Genomic DNA, 20,768 nt, shown 5'->3' on the forward strand with positions numbered 1-20,768 from the left:
GCTCCCCGAACTCCCCCCAACTCCTCCCAGTGCCCCTCAACTCCTCCCAGTGCCCCCAATCCCCCCAGTGCTCCTCCAGCTCCCCAAACTCCCCTCAATGCCCCCCAACTCCCTCCAGTGCCCCCCAGCTCTCCGAACTCCCTTCAGTGCCCCGCCAACTCCCCCCAGTGCTCCCAACAGCTGGTGCTCCCAATCCCCCCATTGCAACCCAATCCCCCCATTGCTACCCAATCCCCCCAGTACCCCCCAACCCCCCACAGGGCACCCCAACCTCCCAGTGCCTCCCACCCCAGTGCTCCCCATTCCCTCCAGTGCCCCTGAATCCCCCCATAGTGCACCCCAACAACCCCCAGTGCCTCCCAACACAGCCCCCAACAGGCAGTGCTCCCAAGTCCCTCTGTGCTCCCCAACTGCACCCCGTGCCCCCCAATCCCCCACATTGCACCCCAACACCGCCCAGTGCTCCTAAACCCCGCCAGTGGCCCCCAAACACTCCAGTGCTCCCCAAACCCCTCGACACCCCCAAACCCCCCTCAATGTCTCTCAAATCCACCCGACTTCCCCACGTCCCCCCTATACTCTCTGCCAACCCCTACAATCCTCTCCAAATCCATTTCCACCCCCCAAATATTTCCCAAACTCCCCAAGCCCCTCCAGACCCCCTCAATCCCCCCATAAAACCTCCCAAGCAACCCAAAATCCTCCCTGAACCCATCTTCACCTCCCACAAAACCCACTCAATGCCTCCCAAATCCTGACTTCCCCCCAACCCCCCTGCAAACCCCACCAAACGCACTCTCGACACCCTCAAACCCTTCCTAAACAACCCCCAATTCCCCCAAGCTCCCCCTACCCCCCCAAGCTCTGCCGACCCCCAATCCTCTCCAAACCCATCTCCAATCCCCCCAAATCCTCTCAAACCCACCTCCAAGCCCCCAAACTCCCCACCTCCCCCAAGTCCCTGAAGACCCTCTCAATGTCCCCCAAATGCCCAACTTTCCCCCAAACCCTTCCTAAACTCCCCAAATCTTCTCCAAACCCACCTCCGCCTCCCCGACTCCCCTCCAGACTTTCCCGATGTCCCCCAAATCCACCCAACTTCCCCAAAGTCCCCAATAAATCCCCTGCCAACCCTCCAAATCCTCTCAAAACTCACCTCAAAACACCCCCAAACACTTCCCAATATCCCCACATCCCCTCCAGACCCCTCAACATCCCAACTCCCCAACCTCAATAGCCGAAGCAATCCCAAATTCTCTCTAAACCGACATCCATCCCCCTAAACCCTCCAAATCCTCTGCAAATCCACATCCAAGACTCCCAAACCCTTCCTAAACTCCCCAGCCACCTCCAGACCCCCTCAACATCATCCCCCAAACTACCCTAAGCAAGCCCCAATCCTCTCCAAACCCACCTCCAGCCTCCCTCTCCCCCTCAATGTCCCCCAACTTCCTCCAAGTCTGCCCTAAACCCTCTGCCAACCCCCCCAATCCTCTCCAAATCCATCTCCCGGCAACCCTAAACCCTTCCCAAACTCCCCAAGCACCCCCAGACCACCTCAATCTCCCCCAAGTCCTCTCCAAACCCACCTCCCCAATCTCTTCGTAAACTCCTCTCCCCTCCAAGGCCTTCCAGAACCCCTCATCCCCCCAACTTGCCCTGAATCCTCTCCGAACCCATCTCCAAGACCTCCTAAACCCTTCCTAACCCCCAAATCCTCTCCAACCCCGCCTCCAACACCCCCAAAACTCTTTCCTAAATCCCCAAAATCTCCTCCAAACCCATCTCCACCTCCTCCAAATCCTTCCTAAACCCCACAAGCCACTCCAGACCCCCACATTCCCCCCAAATTCCCCTACCCAGACCCCCCAAGTCCCTCCTTGGGGCCAGAAACCACAGAGCCGCAAGAGACCCAGAGGCCCCCCATGATGGGGGGAATACACAGCAGGGGTTTATTGTCAGCGCAGGGTGGCAGGGGGTCTCAGATGGCTGATTGCTCCTGCCGGAAGGCGTCAGTGGCCGGTGGCCGCTCGGTCTCAGTGGCCATGGCGGCCTGGCGCAGCACAGCCATGTGCTCCTCGGCGGCAGCCAGCGAGCGCTCAACCCAGTGGCGGGCGGCAGGCTGGCGACAGGCGCTGCGGGTCACCAGCACCAGGTGACTGACCGAGAGCAGCAGCGCCGCTGCCCTGCAGGGACACAGGGTTCCTTGTCACCTCCCTCTCTGGGAGGGTGGCTCCATAAAACCATGGAATCGTTGGGTTGGAAAAGACCTTAAGAGATCATTGAGTCCAACCGTACCTGTTCACTACTGAACCATCCCTGAGCACCTCATGTGCCCAGCTTTTAAACCCCTCCAGGGATGGGGGCTCCACCACCTCCCTGGGCAGCTTCTGCCAGTGCTCGAGAACCCTTTCAGCAAAGACATTTTCCCTGATGTCCAACCTGAACATCCCCTGGGGTAACTTGAGGCAATTCCCTCGCATCCTATCACTTGTCACCTGGGAGAAGAGCCCAGCACCCACCTCACCACAACCTCCTTTCAGGGTGTTACAGACGGTGATGAAGTCTCCCCTCAGCCTCCTCTTCACCCATGTAAACAACTCAATTTTCCTCAGCTGCCTCTCATAACCCTTTTTCTCCAGCCCCTTCCCCAGCCCCATTCCCTCCTCTGGACGTGCTCCAGCCCACTGATGTCACCTTGCATCCAGCAGTTTGGGGTCCAGCGGTGGGTACATGGATCGCACCACATCGTCCACCCTGCCGGTGGGATGGCGTTAGCCACAGGGGACACTGTGGTGACACCTGCCAGCACAGTCCCCCAGAGCCCTAGGACACCCCCATCACCTGGGGCTGATGCGTTTGGCCACCACGATGATGTCACCCAGGCTGGCAGGGGACTTCACACGGGCACCTGAGCCCATGGTCATGGCCACCAGCTTCTCAGTCAGCGTGTGGCAGATCTGCAGGTGGTGGGATGACAGCAGAAGCCAGGCTGGGGTGGGCACTTGGTGCCATCATCACCACCAGGGCCACCATTGCCATCAGTGACATCACTGCCACCAGTGCCAGCCCCTGGACTCACCTTCAGGATGGCAATGCAGTGGGAGACCAAACCCCTGTGGAGATGGAGGAGGACGTGAATCCAAGAAGACACTCTTGCCCTCACCCCCATGGCACCCTGACCTGTCTGCCCACAGCCCACGTCCCCCAGACCCTTGGGGACATTCCCAACTGGAGACCAGCTTGAGGACCACCCCTTCTTTGGACCAGCCATGGCTTGGTGACTCCCAAATCTTGACCACTGGCACCCCATGCTGGGGGGGCTGGCACTGCATGGGGGTCCCCAGCAGTGGTGCAGGGGACATGGGACACACCAGAGGGGACACAGAGCATGCTGAGGGGTGTAAAGGCTTACGAGGCATCCTCGATCCAGTCCTCATTCTCCAGGATGGCCTCAATGTGAGGGTTGGTGATGACCACGTCATCCAGCTCCAGCTCCGAAGGCTCTGATGGTGTCTCAGTGGTGCCCATCAGGTCCACGATGGGTCTGTTGGGGACATGGGGACATCCTTGGGGACAGGGCCAACTCTTTGGGTTCCCCAGGAAGGCCCTGATGATGCTGGACACATCTCCAGCACTGTCCCCTGGATGGCGGTGGACGTGTCCCTGGTGGGAGTACTCACTTGGTGTCATAGTGGTGTCGGAGGTCTTTGGGGTGGCAGTACCGCTGCCGGCAGACCACCACCAGCGCCACAAAGGATGCCAAGAAGATGGTGGCCAGCACCCCAATGGCCACAATGACGACCGTCTCCATGACTGGTCCCGGATGGAGCAGTGGCTCAGGCGTCTGGTGCCATCCCAGCACGATGGGGTCTGTTGTGATGGGGGCATCAGGGAGGGGTTGGAAACCTTCCTCCACCCCAAAATGCCCAGCCATGACTCAGTGTGACCCATGGATGGATCCCTGGCACAAGGGGCCCTTCCAGAGGCAGTATCACCTGGGCAGACTCAGGGGACAGGGGCAATGCTATCACCCCAGCCATGGTGACATGGGGCAGGAGCTGGGATCAGGAGAGTGAGGTGTGGGCCACAGGGGACCATGAAGACCACCCCCCCATTTCTTCACGGGGCTCTGGGGACCCTCAGAACCAGCCTTCATGGGGCTGTAGGGACCCCCGAGCCTGGTGCCTATAGGGTCCCCCAAAACTGCATCCCTGTGGGGTGGTGGGGGCCCCCAGAACCCAGTCCCTGTGGGACCACGAGGACCCCCAAAGCCTGATACCTATGGGACCCTCAGAGCCCGGTCCCTGTGGGACCATGGAGACCCCCAGAGCCCCATTCCTGTGGGGCCACAGGGATCCCCACAGCTCCATCCATCCTTGATGTCTACAGGGACCCTCAAAGCCTCATCCCTATGGGGACTCCTAGAGCTCCATCCCTAATGGACCACAGGGATCCCCAAAAGCCTCATCTCTGTGGGACTATGGAAACCCCCAGAGTCTGATCCCTATGGGATCAGGAGGACCCCCAAAGCCTCACGCCTATGGGGACCTCCACAGCCCAGTCCTTATGGGACCATGGGGACTCCAAGAAACTGATCCCTGTGGGGACCCCCAGAGCCTGAGCCCTATGGGGCCCCAAGAGCCCATTCCTTATGGAACTAAGGGGACTCCTAGAGACCCATCTAACCCTATGGGACCATGGGGACCCCCAGATCCTGATCCCTATGGGACCATGGAGACTCCCAAACCCTGATCCCTGTGGGACCATGGGGCCCCCAGCGCCGTGCCCGCCACAGCCGTAGTGCTGGAGCCCCACGGGGTGCTGCACACCAGCCGTGCCAGGCGCAGGGAACATCAGCGTGGGGTCAGAGCTGGTGGGACCCCCGTGCCACTGCATGGGACAGCCAGCAGGTGCCCACCTTGAGGCTGGGGACACACCCACCCCATCCTGTCGCAGGGCGGCCCCCATCCTGCCTTCCCTACCTGCTGCCAGAGCCAGGGACGCAGGGACGGTGCCACTTCCGCACCACGCGTGCAAACACCGCCGGCACCCGACCTTTACACCCTGACTAATGCCTGGGGCCCCCCTTTTTTTTTGTGTGTGGGGGAGGCCTACCAGACGTGCCCCCCCTGAAACCTCACTTCCCCAGCAGATCACCCCTCTCACCTTATTTCCCTAAATCCCACTGGATTTGAAGCCAGGTTTGGGGATCTGGCTTAAATTCCCAAGGCGGGTGCACTTGTTCCCCTCCCCACCCTGACACGGGGGTGGGGACAGCAAGCGGGGGCACAGGGTGGCCCCAGCCCCTCCCCTTTCCCTCTTTCCCACCGAGCTTAAAGCTTAAAGAGGGATTTTGACCGCCAAAGCCCATTCTGTGCCATAACCCCTTGGTGCCTGGCTCTGGGGGGGACTGTCTTGGGAGGTCACAGAACCAGGGTTGGGGCATCACCTCCCTGGTCCTGGGGGAGTGGGGGTGGCAGCCCTGGGAGGGCACCCCGTGGTCCTGGGGGGGGGGTCCCCGACAACCTGGTTGGGTTGGGGTCACATCCTGCATGCACAGGGCTGAGCACTGGGGGGAGGGGGGCTGTGGCAGCAGTGGGAAGTAGGGGAGGTCTGGGGGGGCCCTGCAAGGGGTTGGGGGAGAGTCGCTGCTGGGAGGGTCTGTGGGGCCCTGAGAAGGTTTAGGGGCAGGAATTTGCTGCTGGAGGGGTTGGAGGGTGTTTGGGAGGGTATTGTTGCTGGGGGGGGTGTCTGAGAGGGGGAGTCACTGCTGGGGGAGTTCGGGGAGGGGGGGGAGACACTGCTGGAGGGGCCCAGCAAGGGGGTGTGTGTCGGGGGGAGTCACTGCTGGGAGGGTCTAGGGGTGCTTGTGAGGTTTTAAGGGGTGTTTTGGGGGATCCCGAAGAGGAGGGGGGGGGTTCGTTCCCAGAGGTCCAGCACAGCTCCGAGGAGCTCACTGTGGGGGGTGATGGATCCTGGGGTTCCTGCAGAACCCCAGTGTGTGTGTGTGTGTCTCTCCCAGGGGTCCAACACGGCTCGGGGGGCGATTCATTCGGGGGGTCCCAAGGCAGGGGTGGATCCTGGGGCTCTTGCAGAATCGAGGCGGGGGGGTGCGTGATCGCTTTTAAAGGTCCAGGTGGGGTCTTTCTAGGGGTCCCGAGGGAGCATTGCTCGGTGATCATTTGGGGGGTCCCGGGGGGGAAGAGGGGGTCGCTCCCAGGGGTGCCGCATGGCCCTGAGGCTGGGGGGGAACCACTCGGGGGGACTCCCAGGGTCTCACTCTGGGGTCTCGAAGTGGGGGGGGGAGTCGCTCCCGGGGGTCCCCAGGGCTCCGCGGTGTTTCTGGGGAGCCCCCAGGGGGATGTGGCGGATCCCGGGGTTCTCGCACGAGTCCGGGGGAAACACGGATCACTCTGAGGGTCCCGGGAGGGGGTTCGGGGGGTCATTCAGGGGGTCCCGAAGTTTTGGGGGGCGGGGGGGGGTGTCCCATGCAGCCCCGAGGGTCTCAGTCGGGGGGGTCGCTCCCGTGGGTCCCGCAAACCCCCCCCGGGGAGGGGGCGGGTGGCAAATCGCTCCTGAAGGTCTAAGGTGGGGCAGCTTCTGGGGGTCCCGGGGAGGGGGGATGCACCGCAACGGGGTCCTGCTCAGCCCCCCGAGGGCGGGGGGGGGGGGGATATGTCCTTCCGGGGGTCCCACACGGTTTCGAGGGAGGGGGCTCATTCCAGGGGTCCCGTGCAGCCCCGGAGCGGGGGTCCCGGAGGAGGGGGGGTCACCCCGGGGTCCCCTGCCCGCCCCCCAACCCCGCGGTCCCAGCCGCCCCCCCCCCCCCCCCGCCCCGCACCTGGAGCCGCGGCGGCCGCGCACAAGATGGAGGCGGCGGGGGGCGCGGGGGGCGCGGGGGGCGCGGGCTCGGCCTCCGCCCCGCCCCGGCCCGGCCCTGCGGCCGGAGGGCCCCCCTCCTGCCAGAAAATGTCCCCCTCGTGCTCCCCCCGCGGCCCCGAAGAGCCTCTTTAGGCCCAGAACTGCCCTGCCCCGCGGCACAAAGTGCCCCGAAGTTTCCCCTCCAGTCCAAAGTGCCCCCCCCCCGCATCCCAAATTGTCCCTTTGTGGCCTGAAGTGCCCCCCTGCGCCCTAAAGTGCCCCCCCTTCATTCCAAAGTGTCCCCTTGTGCCCTAAAGTGCCCCCCCACATCCCAAAGTGTCCCCTCGTGCCCTAAAGTGCACCTCCACATCCCAAAGTGTCCCCTTGTGCCCCAAAGTGCCCTCCTGTATCCCAAAGTGCCCCCCCGCATCCCAAAGTGTCCCCTTGTGCCCTAAAGTGACCCTTTGTGACCCAAAGTTTCCCCTCCAGTCCCAAAGTGCCCCCCCTTCATTCCAAAGTGTCCCCTTGTGCCCCGAAGTGCCCTCCTGTATCCCAAAGTGTCCTCTTGTGCCCCAAAGTGCCCCCCTGTATCCCAAAGTGTCCCCCCCACATCCCAAAGTGTCCCCTTGTGCCCCGAAGTGCCCTCCTGTATCCCAAAGTGCCCCCCCTGCATCCCAAAGTGTCCCCTTGTGCCCCAAAGTGCCCCCCTGTATCCCAAAGTGTCCCCCCCGCATCCTAAAGTGTCCCCTTGTGCCCTAAAGTGCCCCCCACATCCCAAAGTGTCCCCTTGTGCCCCAAAGTGCCCTCCTGTATCCCAAAGTGCCCCCCCTGCATCCCAAAGTGTCCCCTTGTGCCCCAAAGTGCCCCCTCTGCATCCCAAACTGTCCCTTTGTGCCCCGAAGTGTTCTCTCCTGTCACAAAGTGCCTTCCCTGCATCCCAAAGTGTCCCCTTGTGCCCCAAAGTGCCCCCTCTGCATCCCAAAGGGTCCCTTTGTGTCCCAAAGTGCCCCCCATCCCAAAGTGTCCTCTCGTGCCCCAAAGTGCCACCCGTCCCCTCATCCTTCTGTGGTACAAGGGGCACATCTTGGAGGGCCACCAGGACCACGTGAGGGGACACCCAAAAGCCACAAGGTGATAAGAGGCACCGAGTCCCCACTGGTGTCCCCAGGGACGTCATCATGCCCCTGTCATCAACATCTTGTTCTCGTAGCTGAACGGGCTCTTTATGCGGGAATACGTTGGCGGGCTCATGCCAGATGCCAGCTCCAGTTGTGGCAGAGAGGGCTTCTCCCTGCCCACTCCATCGGTGGCCTGGTCTCCATGGTCACCCTCCATCCCATTATGTGGGATGCCAGGTCTGTGCCACCAGTAAGCTGGGAGCCACAGGACTCCACCATTCCCTCTTGACTGATAGGGAAACCTCCAAACCCCACGGAAAGCACATGGCAGAGGAGGCTGGGTTCCTCAGGGTGCTCCCTGCTCCAGCAGGGCACATCCCTTGTGCCACACCCCGAGCGAGCCAGGCCATCACACTGTCCTTCATGGAGCTCACAGTTGCCACCACCCATCATATGAGGTGACACATGGCCGAGTCCTTCCCCTGAGACACTGCTCCTTCACATCCACCACTGCTGGGCTTGTCCCCGCTTGGTTTTTAGCCGTCGGGGAAGATGTAGCTGTACTGGTTGAGGATGTGTTCCACCACCTGGTTCTGGAAGACCATGTGCATGGCCATGTTACCCTCCTCACTCGCCGGCCGCAGCAGCGTGGGGCCAAAGACAATGGCAATGCTCTGCACTGACATGCGATTCTCCTCCTTGTACTCGATCACCCTGTGGGGATGAGGGATGGTGTCACTTGGCATGTCCCCAAACCCAGGTCCTATCCCCCTTCCTGCCACTGGGGTGGGGTTAGGGGGAGTGTGATGAGTGGCACCTGCAGAGGTGGCGGAAAAGAACTTTCATGGTGTCGTGGTGGGCAGGTGGGAGAGAGAACACCAGGTCCCGGATGCACCGGCCCCGTCTGGTGGGGTCCTGCATCTCTGCAAGGGGAGGGAAGACATGGTGGGGTGCTGGCTTGGGCAGCATTGGCCCCTGCTCCCATCCCTGTCTCCATCCCCATCCCCATCCCCATCCCCATCCCCATCACTGTCCCCATCCCCATCCCCATCCCCATCCCCATCACTGTCCCCATCCCCATCCCCATCCCCATCCCCATCCCCATCCCCATCCCCATCCCCATCCCCATCCCCATCACTGTCCCCGTTCCCTTCCCTTCCCTTCCCTTCCCTTCCCTTCCCTTCCCTTCCCTTCCCTTCCCTTCCCTTCCCTTCCCTTCCCTTCCCTTCCCTTCCCTTCCCTTCCCTTCCCTTCCCTTCCCTTCCCTTCCCTTCCCTTCCCTTCCCTTCCCTTCCCTTCCCTTCCCTTCCCTTCCCTTCCCTTCCCTTCCCTTCCCTTCCCTTCCCTTCCCTTCCCTTCCCATCCCATCCCATCCCATCCCATCCCATCCATATCCCTGATCCTCACTGATGGCAGCGATGAACTTGTCAAAGTGGCTGAAGGGAACGAGTGGCTCCAGCAGCTCCCTGAAGAAGAGCTTCAGCGCTCCAGTGACAACATGGATGTCTTCCCAGCGCCCGTCATCCAGGTCCAGGTGCTCATCTGCAGGGCCAGACAACACTTCAGGCAGGTCCCAGAGCCTCAGGGACAGGCGAGTGTCCCCATCTCTCTTTTCCTCCCTCCCTCCCTCCCTTTCATTCATATCCCATTTGTCCCCCATTGTCACCATGGGTGACCTTACCATGCTCCACTTTGTAGCGCAGCTTCTGGATGGTGGCCAGGTTGCCACTGATCCGGTACAGCCCATCGATGTCCAGACCTTGCAGAGGTGGAGGTGGAGATGGGGGAAGAGCTCTCAGCTAACCACAACCCATCCCGGGATGAGATACTAGCCACCATCAAGAGAACTCCAGGCACACACATGTCCCCACTGTCCCCTGGGAGATGCCTACAGCTGGGTGGCATATGGGGACCAGTACGGCTGTGCTAGTGCCCACAGCCACCAGCCCTGGGCTTCTGTGGAAAACCCAACCATCAAATCTAGGCTTTACGCAAAGCTGTCCCCATCCTTGTGACCCCTGCGTTGTCCCTGTCCTCACTCTGGGGCCATACCTCTCCTCTCCACAGTCTGGATGCACTGCAGGACGAAGCGGGGCACTGTCCCCCGCTCCCGTTCACACAGCGCTTGCAGGGAGCAGCCAAAAACCGGATCTAGAAAGAACAACAGAGGCTTGAGCATGGCTGGTGACACTGAGACTATGCCCAGTGCTGGATCCAAGGTGGAGGACAGGGATGGGGACATGGCAGGAGGACCTGTTCCCATAAGGGGTTGCTGGAGGTGATTGGACATCCCCAACCCCATCACCATACTGGGACAAGGTTGGGCTTGGTCTCCCAGCCCTCTTTCCCAGCTCCATCCTCAACTCTCCTATCCACCTCCCATCCTAGGGACACCTCAAAGGGGCTCAGTCCATCCCACTCTTTAAGCAGCTCCACTCCAGAACCTACCCTTGATGTAGCCCCATCCCAGCACCCACCCTACGCCAACACCCACCCTTGCTGTAACCCCATCCTAGCATCTACCCTTGCTGTAGTCCCACCCCAGCACCCACCCTTGATGTAGCCCCGCTCGCGCAGGGACTGCAGCGTCGGTCGCCTCTGCAGGAACTTGCGGAGTTTGTTCCGTACTTTGCTGGAGTCGCTCTCACTGCCGGCACTGCCTGTCACCTGCCCAGTGGCTGACGGGGACATGGCACAGGTCAGCATCATCCCAAGGGACTGGGGTGCTCCTGGCACCACTGCAGGGGACACTGCAGTGTGCCCACCCCCCCTCCATGATGGGTGGCTGTTCCGGTGCCACTGCCGTGCCCAGCCTTGTGCCAGGGTACCCAAGCTCACCTGCCCTCTTCTCCTCGCCTCCCCCCAGCTTCTCTCGGGATCCGAATTCAGCCCTGCTCTCAGCATCCTCCTTGCTGGCGAGGTCAGCGCCCTGGGGAAGGGGCAGCGTGAGACCCCCGTGCCCATCCCCGGAGTGGCGGGGCAGGGGGCAGCGAGTGCCTGCTTACCAGCCTCCCAATGCTGTCGGTGATCGCCTTCTGCCAGGTGGTGATGATCTGCTCTGAGTCGTGCTGGATTAGGAACTCTGAGCCCTCCCGTGTCTTCAGCTGCGGGAAAAGTGGGCAGCGGTCAGGGCAGGGCCACAGGGCTGCCCACGGCTGACCTCTGCCTCCCAGCTTTGGGGCCCAGGTTGGGGCTGAGAATGGCACCCTACTGCACTGATGACCCCAATTGTTGCTGTTTTCCAGGGAGTCAGGGTAGCTTGAACCCTCCTTGTGCAAAGCTTGAGTGGAAAAGAAACTCTGGGAGCCAGGACATCATGGAATCATGGAATGGCTTGGGTTGGAAGGGACCTCAAAGCTCATCCAGTTCCAAATCCCTGCCACGGACAGGGACACCTCCCACTGCATCAGGTTGCTTCAAGCCCCATCCAACCTGGCCTTGGACACCTCCAGGGATGGGGCAGCCACAACTTCTCTGGGCAACCTGGGCCACCTTCATCGTGAAGAATTTCTTCCTAATGTTTGATCTAAATCTTTCCCCTTTCAATTTAAAACCATTCCCCCCTCATCCTATCCCTGCCCTCCCTGATCAAGAGCCCCTCCCCAGCTTTCTTGGAGCCCCTTTCAAGTGATGGAAGCTGCTCTAAGGTCTCCCCAGAGTCTTCTCCAGGCTGAACAACCCCAACTCTCTCAGCCTGTCCTCATAGATGTCATCCCTTGGTGACATCTCCATGCCCGTAGGAAAGGGACGATACCCAGTAGCCAGCGTGTCCTTCTGCTCCCAGTCCAGGGATGTCCCCCAGTATCCCTAAAACCACCAACCCTAGAACATCCCCTTCAGCGCTGGTAGGAGGAACTGGGCAGCTGGAAGCATTGCCACTGCTCCATGGGCCATGCGCGGACCCCGATGAATGCCCGATGTCCCCCTGTCACCCGGCTCACCTCCAGGACATGCTTCTTGCTGGACTTGTCCTTGCTGGCCCAGGTGAGGGTGGCCCCGCGCAGCTCCACTGTGTGCTCGGGGGTGGTCAGGGTGCTGGGGTGCCGCTGCAGGAGCAAAGAGAACAGGGTGGCACCACTGGCATCCGCCCAGAGGGGACAGGGACATCGGGGTCCCATGCTGCAGGGTGACCGTGGGCTTTCCTTCTCGTGAAAGGCAGGAGGGGCCAACGTCCCTGTGGGACAACCCTTTCCCCTGGAATCACGGTTTCTCTGCAAGACCAGGACACGGTGCTGCTGATGTGGGGTAAGTGTTGTGGCCACCAGCCTGGGGACGGCCACTGTCACCTCATGGACACAAGCCCTGCCTGGGGAGCCCAGGGGTCTTCAGCTTTGGGTCCCTCTTGGTGACAGCACCGCCCCAGCGCAGCGTTTCATGAGGAGAGGAGTTCGGGTGGCTGTCCCCAAGGAGGGGATGGTCCCCATGGTTTTTCTCAGGGATAGAGCATCCCTGGGTTTCCGTGTGCCTTGGACACTCCTCCCCCCCTCCATCCAGCCTCTCTCCACCCTTGTTAAAGGATTTTCCAGAAGGGTCCCCACAGACGGAGCCCTGTACCTCCATCCCAGTGGTGGGGACAGCACCGCGTGGGTCTGTCCCTTCTCCTTCCTTTGTCACCACCGCCACTGCAGGGTGTTGCAAGACCCATGAGCAGCTTCTGCATCCGGGCAGCGGATGCTGGGTGCCAGCGGGTGCTGGGGGGGCTGGGATTCCTTCCATCTCAGCTCGCCCTGATGAGCTCCACACACTCAGGAGGACACCTCAACACTGGCGTTGGGAGCATGGGTGGGCGAGGGAACACGTGCCAGCATGTGGAGAACCAGCCTGGAGCTGGGAGAGGCACTGATGGGGGGATGGGTCTGTCCTGCGGGTGCTGGGTTTGCTCAATGGGTGCTGGGTCCTTCCAATGGATGCTGGGTCTGCTCAATGGCTGCTGGGTCTGTTCAATGGGTGCTAGGCTTACCCTGTGGGTGCTGACCCTATTCCATGGGTGCTGGCCTCATTCTGTGGGTCTTGGCCTCATCCCATGGATGCTGGCCCCCTCCCTTAGGTGTGAGCCCTATCTCATGAGTCCTGGGCTAGTTCCATGGCTGCTGGTCTTATCGCATGGGTGCTGGTCCTGACTCATGAGTGCTAGCCTTGTCCTGTGGAGCCTGGCACTGTCCCATGGGTGTTTGGCTTGTCTTGTGGGTGCTGAACCCAACTTGCAGTTGCTGGCCCTGACTCATGGGTGCTGGCCTCATCCTATGGGTGCTAACCCTGTCGCATGAGTACTGGCCCTGTTGCACAAAGTACTAGCCCTATACTGCTCGTGCTGGCTCTGTCCTGTGGGCACTAGCCCCATCCCATGGGTACTAGTCCCATCCCATGGGTGCCAGCCCCATCCTGTAGGTGCTGCTCCCATGCCATATGTCCTGGTCCCATCCCATAGGTGCTGGCCCCAAGCCACAAATGCCGGTCCCATCCTGTGGGTGCTGGCCCCAGTGAGGCCGTTTGGGCTCTTACCAAGGCACCAGCAGCTGAGTGCTTGGAGTCCTTGAAGAAGGTGAGGATCCCCCCCTCCAGCACTGTCCAGGAGGAGCTCCAGTTCTTCCTGGGGAGCAGAGCGGGGGTCATACAGGGGGACAGCACAACCCCTGGCCTCTCTGCCCCCCTGGACTCCCTTCTCTGCTGGCAGATGATGCCGGGATACGCTTACCGCAGCCGCTTCCCTCTGTCCACTGTCTTGGTCCGGTTGAGCACTCCAGCTTTTTCGAGGCTCTTAAACTGAAAGGCAAAGCACAGGGGGGATCAGGTTTGACCCTGCCCTCCCTGGTGCTAAGGTGGGGAAGGGCTGGGTGCCCACCTTCTCTTCCTTGAGCTCTGGGGCAGGTGGCACGGTGCTGTGCCAGGCAAAGAGACCGCTGTCCTGGCTGGAGCCGCTGCTGGCCCGGTGGTGGCGGCCACCTGGGGGCACCTGGGGAGGGAGTGGGTGATGCCTCAGGTGCCACTTGCACCCACTGCACCCCAGGACCCCTGCCACTGTTTTTGTGGCCTATGGGGATGCTCGGCTCCTGCCAGACATCCCTGTCCTCACCTTTGTCCCTATCCATGTCCTTGTCCCCATCCTCCTCCCTGTTGCCTTCCCCATCCCCATCCTCATCTCTAACCCCATCCTTGTCCCCATCCCTGTCCATATTCCCATCCTCATCACTGTCGCCGTCCCTGCTGCCATCCTTGTCCGCATTGCCATCTCCATCCCTGTCCCCATCCCCATCCCCATCCCTGTTCCCATGCCCGTACCATGTCAGAAGTGAAGTGCTCAGGGTAGAATACAGCCCCTTCGGGGTAGCCATGGCTGTACCAGCCTGGGGAGGAGCCCAGCTCCTCAGAGCTCCTCGGGGACAGACCAAGAGCAGCCCCCTGATCATAGGAGCCCACGGGTGAGTAGTCCTCCTCAGGATAACCCTCCAGCTCATCTGGAGACAGGCTGGGATAGTCTGTTTCTGGAGTAGGTGGCTGGAGAGAAGAGTCAAGTCAACATTTTGTGCCTCACCAAAAGCATCCACGTCCCCAGACCACGACCAGACCAGGCGAAGGCTGTCCCCATCTCCATCTCAATTACCTCCACCTCCAACCCCATCCCCTTCTCCATCTTCGACTCTGTCTCCATCTCCATCCCCATCCTCTTCTCCATTTTCATCTCCATCTCCATCCCTATCTCATCTTCACCCCTGTCTCCCTCTCCAACTCCATTTCCATCCTTGTCTCCATCTCCATCTTCTTCTATATCCTCATCTCCACCTCCGTCTCCATCTCAGTCTCTGTCTCCACCTCCATCTCCATCTGCCTCCCTATCTCCATCTCCATTCCCAACTCCATCTCCATCTCCATCTCACCTCGTCTCTGTCTCTGTCTCTGTCTCTGTCTCTGTCTCTGTCTCTGTCTCTGTCTCTGTCTCTGTCTTTTGTCTCCATCCCTTTCTCCATCATATCCATCTCATCTTGTCTCGTCTCTGTCTCTGTCTGTCTCTGTCTCCGTCTCCATCTCCGTCTCATCTCGTCTCTGTCTCTGTCTCTCTCTGTCTCTGTCTCCATCTCCGTCTCTGCCTCCGTCTCTGTCTCCGTCTCGTCTCTGTCTCCGACTCCATCTCCGTCTCCGTCTCCGTCTCCGTCTCGTCTCTGTCTCCGACTCCATCTCCGTCTCCGTCTCCGTCTCCGTCTCGTCTCTGTCTCTGTCTCCATCTCCGTCTCCGTCTCCATCTCCGTCTCGTCTCTGTCTCCATCTCCATCTCCGTCTCCGTCTCTGTCTCTGTCTCTGTCTCCGTCTCCGTCTCGTCTCTGTCTCTGACTCCATCTCCGTCTCCGTCTCTGTCTCCGTCTCCTTCTCCATCTCCGTCTCCGTCTCCGTCTCTGTCTCTGTCTCTGTCTCTGTCTCTGTCTCATCTGTTATCTCCATCTCCATTCCTGTTCCCACTCCTCTTTCCATCCCTGTCTTCATCTCCATATCCATCTCCATTCTCATCTCCATCTCTGCCTCTAGCCCAATCTCCATCCCCACCCCCGTGGTCCCCACTGGGTGCTCACCCTCTGCTCCATGGGGCTGTACTGCATCACCCCAGGGTACATCTCCTGGGATCTCCCTCTGTCTCCCGCATTAGGGGGGTCCCACGACGTCTCACCTGTTACCGAATTATAGAAAAAAGCCTGTCCGCTGGCTTCGTCCGTGTGCTGCTCCCACTCAGGACCCTGTGGGCTGTGGGCGAGTGAGGAGGCAGTAGAGGCGACGGGACTCACTCCATCTTCTGCCTGCCCAAAGGGACAATCCCACGTGGTCTCGCCCGTCACCGGGTTATAATAAAACAAATGTCCACTGTCTGTGTCCGTGTGGGTTTCCCAGTCTGAGGTGGAGCTGTTGGGCTCCTCCAGGGTTGAGCTGGCAGCTGCGGCTTCTTCCTGCAGCTCCTGGATGTTGAGGTAGATGGGAACAGGTGGCTCCTCCTGCTCCTTGTGTGCCTGGAGAGGAGGTGGATGGATCACTTGGGTGCTGTGGGTGGCGGTGGGTGCAGCGAGCTGTAGGACAGGGCTGCTGGGGATGGCATTCCTGAGGGGAGACCTCATCACTGCCTACAACTGCTGACAGGAGCTTGTGGCGAGGTGGGTGCTGGACTCTTCTCCCAAGTGACAGGGGACAGGAGGAGAGGGAATGGCCTCAAGTTGCCCCAGGGGAGGTTCAGATTGGACATCAGGAAAAATGTCTTCACTAAAAGGGTTCTCAGGCCGTGGCAGAGGCTGCCCAGGGAGGCAGTAGAATCCCCATGCTCAGAGGTGTTTAAAAGCTGGGCAGATGTGGTGCTCAGGAATGGTTCAGTACTGGACAGGTGCGGTTGGGCCTGATGATTTCAAAGGTCTTTCTCAGCCAAGTGATGCCACGATTCCACAATATCCCTGCCAGGGTACCCTGCTGGTGGGTGGGTGAGGGGACCAAGGAGCTGGATCCTGCCCTGCCCCAGCTGCTGGGACATCCCTTCTGCCAAGAACCCAGCAGGCGCAGCCCCAAGACACCCTCTTGCATGGGGCAGAAGTGATGGGATGTAGATGGCCTGGTGGTGGAATAGGCCACCCACAGTGGGGCAGGGAGCATCCAGCTGGCAGTGAGGATGGGAGTGTGGCCTGAGCACGTGGAGAGAGTTTAGGCTTGGGGCACCATGGTCACCGGTATCAGCACCCACTGTGCCTGCATCCCTGGGATCTGCACCCAGGGCATCGGCATCAGCACCTCAACACTTGTGTCTGCACCGTCTGCACCTGCATCATCTGCACCTGCACCGTTGGCATCAGCCCCCCAGCACTTATACCCACACCATCTGCATCCGCATCAACTGTGCCCACATCATCAACAACCACGTGATCGGCACCCAACACATGAGCCCCCCAACATTTGCAGCCTGACGCCCATCACCTGCACCTCCAGCCTCCACACTCACCTCACCAGCATCAGCATCCAATGCTCGCATCTGCGCTACCTGCACCTGCACATCAACACCCTGGGACATCTCCAGCACCGACATCTCCAACACCCACTCCAGCCTCCCCCCCCCGCCACCCTGGGACGTCTCCAACACCCACATCACCTGCATCTCCAGCCTCTGTCCTCACGTGGCCAGCACCCAGACCACCAGCAGCCACACTGCCAGCCCCCACAGCCCCCACCACCCCACCCAGCACCCTGACCCTGCTGGAGAGCAAAGCTGGACACTGAGGCCAACAGCTCCACCACCACGTCCCCCAAAAAGGCCCTGAGCACCCTTGGTGTAGGTGCCACCCACTGTGGGATTGCTCAGGGTGCGCATGGACTCATCCTTGGGCCCAGGTGGCCACGGGTGGGTGGCTGTGGCTGGGAGTCCCCTCCTGACACCCTTTGATCTCCCCAGCTTTACAGCCCCTGAACCTCCCTCCAACGGCCGCGGGGACAAAGTTTCCCAGCCCCAGCCCTTCCCATCACCCTGGGGTGGGGGAGGGCAGTGGATCGTGACCTTGGGGACACCTTGGAGCATAGAGGGGACAGCAAACTGAGTGTCCACAGGACACCCCATCACCCTTCCTCCTACCACCTTACGACCCACCCAGCCACAGAAGAGGGGCTGGAAACAGCATGAGAGGCCAGCATCGTTTTGGGGACAAGGGGCATGGGGGTGATGATGGGGAACCCTGGCATGGAGCCCCCCAGCACCTCCCTCCATCCCACGGGTACATCCCCAGGGGTTCTCTCCTAATGTGAGGGGTCTTGGTGCCCTTCACCACTTTGAGATGGGTATCTTGACACCCAAGGGTGCCACCTCCACAACGTAAGCACCCAGGGAAAATTGGGAGGGAGCTTGCAGTGGGGAAGTGACCCTACGACATCCCCCCACCCACCTTGGCCGCGTGCACCTGGGGGTACTGCCTACCTTCCCACGGTGCAGCAGCCGCGACACCCGGCTCCGGGACCGCTGCAGAGCGCCCGACAGCCGGTCCCCCATCGCGGGCGGCACTGGTGGGGTGGGTGCCGGGGCAGGCACCGAGAGGCTCCGGTAATGCCAATGGCGCCCAGAGCCAAGCCCCGCGCCGGCACCGCTTCCTGTTGGGGTTCGGGGAGCGGAAGAGCCGCCTCCGAGCCCAGCGCTTGGCCCTGGGGCGGAATTGGCTTTTTTTGGGGATGTTGTCACCCCATCAACCACCGTCCATCACCCATCACCCACGCGGGCAAAGCCAAGGCCGACGGAGCAAGAATCACACCGTGATGACATCGTGGTGTGGATGCACCCGGAAAACTCCCCCAAAATCTAGGTTGGACCATCTGGTATCATGCTGCTCAACCACAACGGTGCTGGGATGAGCTGAGTGGGGTTCCTGTGTCCCCCACAACACCAGGATAGCCCAGTCCCCACAGCCAACATGGCAGATGCCCGTGGTGGCCTGGTCAAGGCCCTGGGGTTGCTGACCCTGTCTGGCTTTGGCATCGCTTGGGCTTAGGCAGGGGAAGGGGAAGCTCTGACGGTTGCTTTGGGGTTGGGGACCACACTGGGTGCTTCTCTAGGGGTGATCGGTGGCTTTTGGGGTGCAAAGAGCACTGGGGGGTTCATCCATAGAATGGTTTGGGTTGGAAGGTTTGAGGTTCCACCCCCTGCCGTGGGCAGGGACACCCTCCATTGGCTGCATGGGGGGGTGGCAGGGCATAAAGTGGGGTAAAAACCTCAGCCCCCCAACACCAACACCCCCTTTCCTCCAGCAACCCACCCCCCTCCCAGCAGCGTAGCCCCTCGAGCCCTCTCAGAGTCGGGGACACAGGGGCTCAGGGAGCTGGGATTACCTCAAAAAGAGATGCTGGTGTGGGGAGACAGGGGAGCACCCTCGGCTGCCCCCACGGAGGGTTTCAGTGGGGAGCCTCAGGTAGGGGGCACGAAGGGCCCCTTGCTACTTACTGGCATGGGGTGAGGGTGCGTTTCGGCGTGTGGTTCACCCAGCACCCACCTCCGGCCCTGGGTGCTGTGCCCAGGTGAGACACCTGCCTGGCAGGGAGGAGCTGCTGCACTTCCCTGTTAACCCCTTTCTGCCTTCTCTTGCCCCAGGGACGCCAACAGGATGGGGTGCAGGACCAACGAAAGATCTCTGGGCGGCATTGACCATCCCTGGGGGCCTTAAGCATTGGTGGCACGAGATCTTTGTGCCCCACGGGGCCCTGATGTGGGAGCAGAGGGCGACTAGGTGAGCCCAGCGCACACGAGTGCCTGCGAGGGTGGGGAAAATGAAGCACGGAGCAGGGGGGCTGAGCTCGGAAGATTCTTGGGCTTCGCTTACATCCCCAAGGTGGCAATTGTTGGCAAACCAGGATTGGGTGTGTGTGGGGGTAAACCCACAGGTCTGCCCAGGGGTCCAGCTCGGTGGGGGGACATGGGGGGTCCCACAGTGGCAGTGGTGCCAGGGAGCCCCTGGGTGCCACCCTGCCCTGTGCCAGGGGGTGTGGGGTTGTGCTGGGGGGACTGAACCTGTTGGGGGACCCAAGTGCCCTGCCTTCCCCCCCTCCCCCTCCCCCGTGCTGCCTTTGTGGGGTGTCACCAGGGGTGTCACTGTACCTGAGCTGCATGGCCAGACCCTGGCCACCTCCTGCCTGTGTCCCTGTCCTTGCCAGGGTTGTAGAGGGTCTCGGAGCGGCTCTTGCCGAGTGGACGAGCATGTCCTGGGGCGTCCCCATGCGACCCTGTAGCGGTGGCACCACGTGGTGCTGTCATCACCTGTGCCAGGTCATCCAGGGAGTGCGAGGGTCGTACAGGCTCGGTGGGGTGTGGGCTCAGCCCGGGGGGGCCCCGAAAAGAGCTGAGCACTGGCAGCAAGTCCCTTGTAGACCCTGAGTCCCTCCTGGACCCCAGGTCCCTTGTGGGCACCAAGTCCCTCCTGGACCCCAGTTTCCTTGTGGGTACCGAGTCCCTCCTGAACCCCAACTCCTTCATGATCACCAAGTCCTTCCTGGGCACCAAGTCCCTCCTGGGCACCGTGCATCCTCCAGCCGGCTCCTTGGTCTCAGTGGTGCCAATGAACCGATACTCATAGCCCAGCGGCTGCTGTGGGGTGAGTGGGGCTGGATCTGTCCTGGTGTGTCCTGGTGTTGGGGGCTCAAGCGTAGCCGGGGTGGCAATGGGGGGCAGCTCCTTCACGTACTGGGCAGGGATGTAGAAGGGCCGGGTGTCCCCGCTCCTCTTGACATGCCACCAGTGGTGGTTGGTTCGTTTGAGCAGGACATAACGCTCGTTGGGTTTGATGGAGACCAAGGTGCCGTCCTTGGCTCGGTACTCAAAGCCGTACTCCACCAGCACCAACGCCTCCTCTGCCGGCACCGCTGCCTCCATGGCCGTCCCAGCGCCTCTGCCTGCGGGAGACAGAGCAGGGAATGGGTGGCAGCAGCTCTCCACCCTCTTGGGGTGCCTGAGGATCCCAGGGGAGACGAACTGAGGATCCCTGCTGAGCTCCAACCATAAACATTCCCCAAACTGCCCAAACCTGCTTGAAACAGCTCCAAGATCGCCTCCACCGTGCTCACCCACAGTCTCTGTGCTCACCCACCATCCCCAACCTCCCAAAGGCCCCAAGTCCCTGAGCCCCCCAGGCAATTAAGCCCCCCCAGTCTCACCTCCGGACGGCGTTGGGGTGCGGGCACAGGCGCACGGCAGCTCCCGCTCGTGCCTGCGTTGGGCTGGTCCCAACTCGCTCTGGTTTCCTGCTAGCGCCTTGTAGAAAGACAGGGTTGGGCTTCACACTGGTGTTGGGTGCCCGG

General features: G+C 61.2%; 2 protein-coding genes across 3 annotated transcripts; both read right to left on the reverse strand.

Moving 5' to 3' along the window:
* Nucleotides 1-1,928: 1,928 nt before the first annotated feature.
* On the reverse strand, nucleotides 1,929-6,888 carry TMEM98 (transmembrane protein 98). The gene is made up of 7 exons (XM_069877154.1): nucleotides 6,845-6,888; nucleotides 3,684-3,873; nucleotides 3,416-3,547; nucleotides 3,083-3,116; nucleotides 2,845-2,960; nucleotides 2,698-2,757; nucleotides 1,929-2,186 (listed from the first exon to the last, which is right to left on the reverse strand). The coding sequence occupies exons 2-7, from the start codon at nucleotides 3,812-3,814 to the stop codon at nucleotides 1,982-1,984; spliced, it is 678 nt and encodes a 225-aa protein (XP_069733255.1). The 5' UTR covers nucleotides 3,815-3,873; nucleotides 6,845-6,888; the 3' UTR covers nucleotides 1,929-1,981.
* A 1,127-nt stretch (nucleotides 6,889-8,015) lies between these two features.
* ARHGAP27 (Rho GTPase activating protein 27) lies at nucleotides 8,016-20,706 on the reverse strand. 2 transcript variants are annotated; one of them, XM_069876920.1, is made up of 16 exons: nucleotides 20,625-20,706; nucleotides 19,573-20,363; nucleotides 15,545-15,973; nucleotides 14,262-14,477; nucleotides 13,825-13,935; nucleotides 13,678-13,745; nucleotides 13,485-13,572; nucleotides 11,924-12,028; nucleotides 10,988-11,086; nucleotides 10,821-10,911; nucleotides 10,535-10,660; nucleotides 10,035-10,133; nucleotides 9,664-9,741; nucleotides 9,390-9,524; nucleotides 8,800-8,905; nucleotides 8,016-8,696 (listed from the first exon to the last, which is right to left on the reverse strand). In XM_069876920.1, exons 2-16 carry the CDS (start codon nucleotides 20,341-20,343, stop codon nucleotides 8,519-8,521), a joined length of 2,700 nt encoding a protein of 899 aa, XP_069733021.1. In that variant the 5' UTR covers nucleotides 20,344-20,363; nucleotides 20,625-20,706; the 3' UTR covers nucleotides 8,016-8,518. The 2 variants fall into 2 exon arrangements, with proteins under 2 accessions (XP_069733021.1, XP_069733022.1); XM_069876921.1 differs by lacking the exons at nucleotides 19,573-20,363; nucleotides 20,625-20,706 and adding an exon at nucleotides 17,908-18,061 and having other exon boundaries at nucleotides 8,030-8,696.
* Between the last annotated feature and the right edge of the window lie 62 nt (nucleotides 20,707-20,768).

Source organism: Phaenicophaeus curvirostris, chromosome 26 (assembly GCF_032191515.1).
Source record: "Phaenicophaeus curvirostris isolate KB17595 chromosome 26, BPBGC_Pcur_1.0, whole genome shotgun sequence".
NCBI classification, from domain to species: domain Eukaryota; kingdom Metazoa; phylum Chordata; class Aves; order Cuculiformes; family Cuculidae; genus Phaenicophaeus; species Phaenicophaeus curvirostris.

Bases quoted from the DNA above. Each gene is read 5' to 3' on its own strand.
- TMEM98 (XM_069877154.1), bottom strand. From the start codon at position 3,814: ATGGAGACGGTCGTCATTGTGGCCATTGGGGTGCTGGCCACCATCTTC. The intron at 2,961-3,082 runs GTGAGTCCAGGG...CACCACCTGCAG, and splicing joins ACTGCATTGCCATCCTGAAG to ATCTGCCACACGCTGACTGA. The intron at 2,758-2,844 runs GTGATGGGGGTG...TCCCACCGGCAG, and splicing joins GCCAAACGCATCAGCCCCAG to GGTGGACGATGTGGTGCGAT.
- ARHGAP27 (XM_069876920.1), bottom strand. From the start codon at position 20,343: ATGGAGGCAGCGGTGCCGGCAGAGGAGGCGTTGGTGCTGGTGGAGTAC. The intron at 13,936-14,261 runs GTACGGGCATGG...CTCCCTCCCCAG, and splicing joins AGCACTTCACTTCTGACATG to GTGCCCCCAGGTGGCCGCCA. The intron at 12,029-13,484 runs GTAAGAGCCCAA...TTGCTCCTGCAG, and splicing joins ACTCAGCTGCTGGTGCCTTG to CGGCACCCCAGCACCCTGAC.